This window comes from Letharia columbiana (assembly GCF_014066305.1).
Source record: "Letharia columbiana isolate WasteWater2 chromosome Unknown xpSc0000127_s0, whole genome shotgun sequence".
In the NCBI taxonomy this organism is placed as follows: domain Eukaryota; kingdom Fungi; phylum Ascomycota; class Lecanoromycetes; order Lecanorales; family Parmeliaceae; genus Letharia; species Letharia columbiana.
In genome coordinates this window covers 1-9,577 of record NW_023501185.1, presented here as the reverse complement: position 1 = coordinate 9,577, position 9,577 = coordinate 1, and the positions used below count along the sequence as shown (strand labels likewise).

Below are 9,577 nucleotides of genomic sequence, written 5' to 3'. Positions count from 1 at the left end.
GCTGGAATAGTTGAAACCTCCCCATGGTTGCGATAGCCCAAATAGCTGAAATAACTGAAATATCTCCATGGCTGCGGTAGCCCCGATAGCTGGAGTGACCGAGACATCCCCAGGGCTGCGATAGCTGAGATATCCCCTGTGGCTGCGATAGCCCAAATGGTTGGAATCAGGGCTGGCAACGGTGGAAATAGTTGGTTTTGGAGGGCAAACTGCACTAACTACTAGATTTGGAAATCGAAACTGCACCAACAGTTGAACGAAACAGTTCTACTATGTGGGTAGCAAAGGATGTAGAATCTATGGAAGCCTACGGCAGCAGGATATTTATCCCACCAGGCCGAGCTATACTACATATGGACTAGCTGCAAAAGCCTGCAAGGAAGTCACGCCTGTTAACTACTCCCACACAAACAAGACGGAGCCCCCGCGACTAACAAGCACATGAAGCTATACACTAACAAGGTAGCAAGCAAAGCCATAGCAAAACAAGCCCCTGAAAGATGCTACCTCTAGCAAAAACATGCATCATAAACCAAATAGCATCGTAGCAAGCGGCTGAGGAAGCCTTCTGCAAGCACTAATAGGACCGCTTTCGTAGCATAGCAAGCTAACCAACCCCCATGATAGGCCAGATCCAATGGTGTAGGGTAGTAACGGACTGCTGAGTGAGGTGTGTGAGCTGCTCTGGTACTGACGGAGCTGACTGTGGTATGACTGGCATAGGCTGCTCTGATAGCTGTAGGGGAGGCTGTTCTGGTAGCTGTAAAGTAGGCTTTGGTAGCTGTAGAGTAGGCTGCTCTGGTATGACAGGCTTCTCTGGTACGACAGGCTGCTCTGGTACTTGTGGAGTAGGCTGCTCTGGTACTTGTGGAGTAGGCTGCTGTGGTACTGATGGAGCTGACTGTGATATAACGGGCTGCTCTGGTAACTGTAGGATAGGCTGCTCTGGTAGCTCTGGAGCAGGCTGCTCTGGTACTGATGGAGCTGACTGTGGTATGACTGGCATAGGCTGCTCTGGTAGCTGTAGGGGAGGCTGCTTTGGTAGCTCTGGAGCAGGCTCTGGTAGCTGTGGAGTAAGCTCTGGAGCAGGCTGCTCTGGTACTGATGGAGCTGACTGTGTTACGAGGCTGCTCTAGTAGCTGTAATGTAGGCTGCTCTGATAGCTTTGGAGCAGGCTTAGCGGTAGGCTGCTCAGGTAAGGTAGGCTGCTCGATGTGATAGGCTGCACTGGTATGACAGGCTGCTCCGGTAGCTGTGGTGGCTGGTCTCGTACTCCGCTGTGGAACTCGATAAGGGACTCAAATCGTGTACAGAACAAGCTTGTAAAGCTGATGATAGTCTGCTGAGACGGAGCTAACTCGTTAAGAAGACGGATAGCGTTAGAATTCGTGTCGGCCCAGTTACCAGCGTCGTCCATAAGAAGTAAATCAAGCCATTCGAGGTACTGCTTTAATGTATACTCGTAGCCGGATATTATGGTGTGAAAGTGTTTTAGCCATTGAGTAGCGGATACTCCATTGCCGAAGAAGCAATCACTGCGAGTGAATTGAGGACCAGTCGACTTGTAGGCCATGCTTGCCATAGACTTAGCAAGATCTAATAGGAGACTGCCACTGAGATGGGCCAGCTTGACGAAGGTGAATAGCAATAATGGGAGAGGGGCTCTCCGAGCTCTCCACTGAGGTAAAATGAATGATTTGGAGAATAAATCACTAATCAGCCAATGAACGGCTGTGAAAGACTTCAAACGAACGAATAACAACAATGATCACTTTGCAAGGCCACGATTACCATCTGGGCAAGACCTCCAGTTGAACGAAACAGTTCTACTATGTGGGTAGCAAAGGATATAGAATTCTATGGAAGGCTACGGCAGCAGGGATATTTATCCCACCAGGCCAAGCTATACTACATATGGACTAGCTGCAAAAGCCTGCAAGGAAGTCACGCCTGTTAACTCCAACTACCATATATTGAAAACCAACTACCCCACTATCAGTGCACTGATAGTGGAGCAGTTATCCCTTCTATGCCCGGGAGGTCCACGCTAGTAGGGGTCAAATGTAGGGGTATGGATTGGGTCAGATCGACTTTGCCGCGCTCATGAGTAAGCAAAGTCTTAAGCCGCAGTGAACCGCGATCATTGGACAAATGATAATCCCTACATTTTTATTTTCACCCTTCCCTTTCCAATTTACAAAATACAATTAAAAAATAATAAAAAAAATCTTAATTATCGATTTAAAAATAAAAAACTTATATATAAATATTAAACCCTTATCACCCTTATCTTACCCTTATTCCACTTTTTTTAGTTTTGCCTTGGGCTCTTTTTTACTTTAAAACAGACTTTTTAAAAAGATTATTATAAACTACTCCACTATCAGTTGAACCAGTTGGTTTTACGGTCAGAACCGCATTAACTATCAACCGGTAGACCCCAAACTACACCATCAACTACGAGAAACTAACGGTTTCTTTACTGAGTGACCCAGTTAGTTCATCATTGCCAGCCCCGGTTGGAATAGCTGGGACATCTCCAAGGCGCGGTAGCCCAAATAGCTGGAATAGCTGAGACATCTCCATGGCTGCAGCACAAATAGCTGAAATATCCGCATGGCTGCAATAGCCCAAATAGCTAAAATGACTGAAATATACACATGGCTGCAATAGCTCAAATAGCTGAAATAGCTGAAATAACCACTACGGCAATGCAATACCGAATTAATTGATATATAAAGCTCTAGCTTTATATGGTGTTGGAGGTTTTTTTCACCAATAGAACCGTATTTTATATGCAAAACAGCACTGCTATCGCCGCTAGTTAGTAAGCTAAAAATTAGGAGAATAGATAGCGTCCTTAGCGAGTAGCAGCGGCCTTTTCACTGTATATAGATAAATAACAATGTTTTATTGAGACGTGTTATAGGCCACCTCCGCCTTTAGACGATAAAGAATAAAAAACGAATTAAATAATTAACTATCATATATCTTAATACGTATCAATAAAAAATCGTATCGAGTTGAAACAACTGTCATATTTTTAATACGTTTTATATATTAAAACCGTTGCGACACCGTTACGATACCGTTACGATACCGTTATAGAATCAAGAAACCGTTATAAAATCAAAAACTCTTTCGAAAAAAATAAAAATTAAGAACCCTATAATAATAGTTAGAGTTACTAAGAATAAGATATTAATAAAATTAATAAATTTCAAATAATAGATACATTTATTGATTCGAACTACGATACTATCTTACTCTATAAATTTTTATTACTCGATTAAATTTACTTAAGCTGAAGAATAGCTTATTTAAGTATATAAGATAATTTACGTAAATCTATTATTACTAAGATATCTTTACGAATATCGTTATTCTATTAATTTATAATTACTATCGTAATATATTAGATTTCTAGATTTATCGTATTAAAAATTAATACGCTTTTTTAGAGAAATTAATCTACTACCGTTCTACGAAAAGCACCACTAAAAATGTAAAACGTACTTAAAAATTTCTAGTATCACGGTACATTACTAAGTAATCGTTAAAAGGCGATAATTTTCACTAATTTAGTATAGGTACGGTTATCGCAACTCACCTCCTAAGGCCGTCACCTGCAACATCAGTGACGCTTGCCTCTTAAGGCCGTTACCTGCAACATCAGTGACGCTTGCCTCTTAAGGCCGTCACCTGCAACGTGACGCTTGCCTCCTAAGGCCGTCACCTGCAATATCAGTACGTGACGCTTGCCTCCTAAGGCCGTCACCGGCAACCTCCGCGAGGTGCTGACGTCACTTGGGTTGAGGGCCATTATTCAGGCCAGTCCTTCCGCAGAGGGGCTGCAACTTGGTGTTGAGGGAGTCAGATTCCTACCGCCTTTTCGTCACTCACCCAGCCTATCTACCATCCACTACGGCACCAGCACCTTCCAGCCCGTCCGCGCTAGTGCTGCCGGTCCCTACTGCTTGCTGCGGTAGGTACCGTCAGGAGTCCTCCTCGAGACCTTCACCCTCTTGGACGACGTCTTGGGTTTGGGAGTTTTTCTAGCGCTGGGGGGCCTTTTTCGGGGCTATTTGCATGTCCAAATGTCCAAAAAGGTCTCAGCTGCCCCAGTGTTGGATATGCCCAATCATATATCTACATATCTACTTGTGCATGCGTGATTTCTGTATGGCCTCACTGTTTGCGAACACTAATCGCAACAGTGGGACTGTGGGTTAGTGGGTCCATTATGAGGCCATAGCGTTGGTGGCTGTTTGATCAGCCGTCCTATTATTATGCGATATGCATGCGATATGCGATATGCGATATGCGATAGGCGGGAGACAGGTGGACATGGCGAGTACTATTTGTATGGCCACTGCACCTGTGGTGGGCTCTTCATTCGAATTGTTCTCTTTCAGAGCCATATCATTGTTCTCCCTCCCACCCACACCTATATAGCTTCGTCTTCACTCCAGGTCATGTCGCTCAGACATGGGAGTTTTTCTAGCGCTGGGGGGCCTTTTTCGGGGCTATTTGCATGTCCAAATGTCCAAAAAGGTCTCAGCTGCCCCAGTGTTGGATATGCCCAATCATATATCTACATATCTACTTGTGCATGCGTGATTTCTGTATGGCCTCACTGTTTGCGAACACTAAGCCTGAGTAGGAGTATCAAGGGAAACAACCATGGCGATTGGGGGGCTGAGGAACATGCCAAGACTTCAGTATAGCTTCATTTTTTCATTTGGGACCTATGCTAACGATAGCAGTGTTATTAAAGGATTTTGCGGAGAGATTTCTATGCTACAGTACGAATTTCGGTGTGTGGTGTGAAAGATCTCGGGTGCCAAGCATTCCAGATGTTTTTGAATACGCTAAAGGTATAACCCTACCGCCAAGCACCTATTCTACATGTAGCTAGCTGCAAATGCCTGCAAGGAAGTCACGCCTCATAACTAGATTCCTAAGCTCCTCGAATAAATGTTTGCCTTGTCCCCTGATATCGTCTCCACACTCTTGGCTTGCTGCTTTCTCGACAGTCCTTCAACCATTACGCTCTAGGGTTTGGGAGTACGTCGCAAGCATGGCTGCCTCCCATGACCCTCCATCCCGAACTTTAGAGGCTAACCACGCTGACGAGGGGGAATGGAGGCAAGCTACCGATCAAGACTGGCCCACACAGCTTGTCTCAAGCATTCACCATGGCAAGTACCTCATCTTAATAGCATCGACCGCTGTACAGCTGACCTTTCAGGCCCTTATATAGGCCCTCAAGGCCATGTCGACAGCAGGCTTCAGGCTGAAACCGATGAAGCTATTCTCGAGGGCATTGTTTCCGGAGACTCCAGTCAACCTTCTCCACAAGCTTTCCAACAACACTCTCAGCAAGCACCGATAAAGGTGCTCACTCGACCCGCCTCCTCAGGTAAAGACCCCGCTGCTGGCTTCTCCTTCACCAAAGCCAAGCCAGTTCAACAGTTTGACTTCCGAAGACCGAAGCAAACCCCCGTTAACCTCACTGAGACACGCTCCCACCAGTCGCCACCCCTATCAGACACCAGTCGAGCTGTTCAAAATGCCGTCAATACCGAAGCCCACCGAGTCTTCTCATGTAAGCATGATTATACTTCAGTGCCTTTTCCAAACTCACCGCCCACTATAACAACTCTCACGTCCGATCACAGTCTCGCCGAAACCGTGAAAGTCGTCCATCAACTATCATTTATCAAGCAGAATCGTTCGGCCAAGACCTCCAAAGATCCTTTGACCTCAGTGGCTGGTGCTCCCAAGGTTGTCAAATCCCGCCAGAGAAAGACCACGACAGGCCTAGCTACGGTTGGTCCTCCGTCACCCAAGGAAACCTATATAGAGGGTGATATCATAAAACTACTCATGTATCATCGATGGCAGGGGCAGCAAGAGCTCGAATATTTCAGGACTACAGAACACCAGATGGAGGCTGAAATCCAACAGCTACGAGACATGATCAATTATCTCTCTGGTCAATTACATGAGGTCGTACAACGTGAGACTTGGAAGACTGCCAAATTTTTAAGACTCAAGGCCAACAAGCCGATCTGGGAAAGCAAGATTAAGCAGCTGAATGACTATGTCAAAGGCGTCACAAATGATCACAAGCGGCTTGGAGAGGATGCGGATGACTTGCACAAAAAGCATGAAGATGTCTTCTTAGCCAGAAATGAACTACACTATACACTGGAGGATTCCCAGAAGTCAGCAGAGCAGGAGCGCATCAGATCCCAACAACTTGGGGACGAGGCCCGTCATAGAATCGAGAATCTTGCCCAGACTGTACAACATCAAAGTACCCAGCTTCGAGGCGACGAAAGTTTGCTTATGGCCGAACGAGAGAGAAGCAACCGCCTGGAAGACCAGATTTCCAGGATCACTGCCAGTCATGGGCGATTATTGGAAATTTTCACCAGCCATCGCGATACTATCACTAGCAAAATCGACGATCTGTTGCACCAGGCCCAGTCTATCGTCCCGCCCAACAAAAATTCAGAGTCAGAGTCCCATGGCCAGGTTGGGCCAATGCTAGAGCAATGCTTCACAATCTTGCAAAAGCTTCACAATGCGGATACTGTCAAGCCAGAAGACCTCCGAAAGCTCAATGATAATATGGACAGCTTTGTCGAAGGGTACGTGCCTTTCGTCTAGTCGATCATAACCATGCTAACACAAAGATAGGATTGCTCGTTCCGTCGAAGCTTGCGAGGAAAGTTCTAACTCGATGGAGGCAGGACAAAAGCAGCTTGCGCTGGCTGTGCAGGATCAACTTCGGGCCTTAAGCGGTAACATCATTTCTGAACACGCCTTGTCAGAACAAATCAGCGACCTTCGGGAGGTGAGGGCTACTGTTCGAGAACAGTTACAGGCAACCGAGAGCTCACTTGCGGACGCTCGCCGAGAAGTTATAGCTCTCCGACTCAAAGACCAAGAGCAGTCGCGAAGGATTGTGACTTTAGAGACTGTTGCAGCCAGAGGTCACAGCCAACCTACAGAGGCCTCACAAGCTTTACTCCACATCCAGGAGCTTGACCCTCGAAATAGAACTCTTCAGAGCGAAATTGTCAGTTTAAGGAAAGAAGCTGCAGATCTTTCCAGTCAACTTCAGCAAAGTTCCACAGATGCTAGAGAATCGACTGAACGTTTGGCTACTAGCCAAGAACAACTCGAGACTGCGTGCAAAGAAACAACGAAAGTGCGAGAAAAAATGTTAACGAGCGAGAGCCAAGCTATGGCTAAGCGGGATCGACTGAGAAGAAAGCTATCAAAGGCAGCGAACATGCAGATTGCAAATATGCAAAGCGAGCACATGAACGCTATCCAGCAGCTGAGATTGGAGAAGTCCCCGGCCCAAGAGAAGTTAAAGAACGTAACCAGACAAGTCAATATGCTGAAAGCGGAGAAAGAGAAATCAGAAAAGGAGACTGCTCAGTTGCAAGTATTGCTGAAAGAGGCACAGAGCGAGAAAGAGGCTGTTATCGGGACAAGGAAGGCTCTCCAGCTTCATCTGAAGGAAATCATCGTGCGGAACACTGAAAAGAATTACGAATATTCGGGCTTGCAAGCCATGTTGAACAGGGCGAACGATCAAGTAAAAGCCAAGAATCTGGACATCATGGCACTTCAAGCAACGCTGGCTACGAGGCCTAGCTCGTCTAGGATGGTTGGGCAAAGCCCTTCCGTTCGAGGTACGCAACCAGCTCACAGAATACATACTCAGCATCGAGACTCCCAGCACGCCTCGATAGATCAAAGCTCTTCCGTGCGGCCCGCGACTCCTAAATCCTCTATGCAAATACTAGAGGATTCACAACCACCTGAATCCTCACCCTTCGTAAGCCTTGACGAATTACACCAGTATGACCCTTTTGCCGGCTATGCTCGAGAAGAGTCTCAAACCATAGCTGGTGAGGATATATCTCACCTGTTCCCATCGACTCCTGGAGCCGATTCCCGTGCCCAAGACCACGATTACTCCCGGAACTCGGTATTCCATAAAACGGTACTTTCTGAGACGCAGCGAAGACAGCAACGATCGTTTCGCGAAACTACACCACATACCGGCTCTCGTACCACAGATGAGTCTTACTCGCAGTCGCAGGCGCGCATTCATTCCAAAGCTGGGCATAATTACGCGATGCCCAGATCTTCAACAGCCACCTCTACTACTCAAGTCACCGCTCATGGTTATGACACCAAAAATCCAAGCTCGCATAGAGAAGTGAGCATCACTCGAGATTCGACCAAGCCACAAGGCAGCGTTAAAGATCCTAGACAGGGAAAGCTTAGCACTGTTGCGGCCGACTTCAACGATACAAATTCGCAGGTTCGGCCAAGTAAGGTGCAAGAAGCTGGACCTAAGCAGGCGAAGGCCCTTGGACCAATCATCGAAGACTCTCAGTCGCCCTTTCTGAATGGTCGTAGCCGAAAGATGACAAGGAGAAAATCAAGCGCTCCGAAAGGTGTGGCCCGATCCAAAGCTTCTGGACTATGTTGAGAAAATCGTGTTTTAGATAATAAGTTTACCCGACGGTTCGCTCAAGCCTAAAGCCACTTCGATATTGCCCCAGCGGAATTGCTTCATCCATATCGTTCATTTGTTAGTTGATGATGGCACCGTTATACTTGCTCATTGCAACTAACACCCCGAGCTTCTATCAATGTATCTCCTGCAGCTATTCTTGAGGAAGCGTACGATTGCAGATGCTGTACATTAGCTGCATTGATCCTAGACAGATAGCATCTGGCAAGTAGACTAGCTCGAACCCTTGCTTGTCCAACGCACATCAGGTCATCAATTCAACACCGTGCCAAGTATGCCATATCGTAGTATCGGAAGCGATCATGTCAACATATTCGCCCTTTGCGCCCTTGTTGAAGTCTGATCCGAATTCATCCATAAGCTTGCCAACGACAACGCTACCTTCAGTACCAGCGTTCTCAACTGATGAATTTGATGACGGCTTATTGTTTTTCTATGGAGTTTGTGTGCTACTTATAGTTATTGCCAAGCACAATAGGGCTGAGATGCTGAACTCCAACATCGACATCGTCCATACGAGTAATGGCGCTCTTAATGATACTGACACCCAGCTGTTAATCAAAGTTGGTGGGCTTGACGGAGCCTAGCGCATTGGCGGCAGCTTTCAAGAGTGCAGTCCGTCCACCTGGTTGGATACCTTACTCTATAACTACACGGGTCGCGTTCAAAGCATCAACAGCGCTTCTCTCCAACTTCAATTTCGGAAGCACCTCCAACCTTAATCACAGCCACACCTCCGGACAGCTGAGCCAGGCGCTCTTACAGCTTCTCCTTCTCGTAGTCGAACGTTGATGGATCATCCATAACGCCGCGAATCTGCTCGCACCTCTGTGCTATTACGTCTACGCTGCCCTCGCCGTTCAGAATAATGATGTCCTCTTTCGTAATCGTAATCGAGCCAGTTAATCCAAGCATCTCCGGCGTAGCTTTCTCCAATTTGATATCAAGCTTGACCGTGAACACAGTGGCGTTGGTGAGAATGCCGAGATCGCCCAGAATGGAAAACGT

At 46.7% G+C, this 9,577-nt stretch overlaps 3 protein-coding genes across 3 annotated transcripts; 1 reads left to right on the top strand and 2 right to left on the bottom strand.

The window, feature by feature from the left end:
- Positions 1 to 607: 607 nt before the first annotated feature.
- HO173_013392 (uncharacterized protein) lies at positions 608 to 1,573 on the bottom strand (the record flags this gene model as incomplete). The annotated part of the gene is made up of 3 exons (XM_037315212.1): positions 608 to 1,066; positions 1,116 to 1,163; positions 1,229 to 1,573. 3 exons carry the CDS (start codon positions 1,571 to 1,573, stop codon positions 608 to 610), a joined length of 852 nt encoding a protein of 283 aa, XP_037157897.1.
- Positions 1,574 to 5,198: 3,625 nt separating this feature from the next.
- On the top strand, positions 5,199 to 8,524 carry HO173_013391 (uncharacterized protein; the record flags this gene model as incomplete). The annotated part of the gene is made up of 3 exons (XM_037315211.1): positions 5,199 to 5,205; positions 5,252 to 6,659; positions 6,709 to 8,524. 3 exons carry the CDS (start codon positions 5,199 to 5,201, stop codon positions 8,522 to 8,524), a joined length of 3,231 nt encoding a protein of 1,076 aa, XP_037157896.1.
- An 804-nt stretch (positions 8,525 to 9,328) lies between these two features.
- On the bottom strand, positions 9,329 to 9,484 carry HO173_013390 (uncharacterized protein; the record flags this gene model as incomplete). Its single annotated transcript, XM_037315210.1, has 1 exon — positions 9,329 to 9,484. One exon carries the CDS (start codon positions 9,482 to 9,484, stop codon positions 9,329 to 9,331), a length of 156 nt encoding a protein of 51 aa, XP_037157895.1.
- Between the last annotated feature and the right edge of the window lie 93 nt (positions 9,485 to 9,577).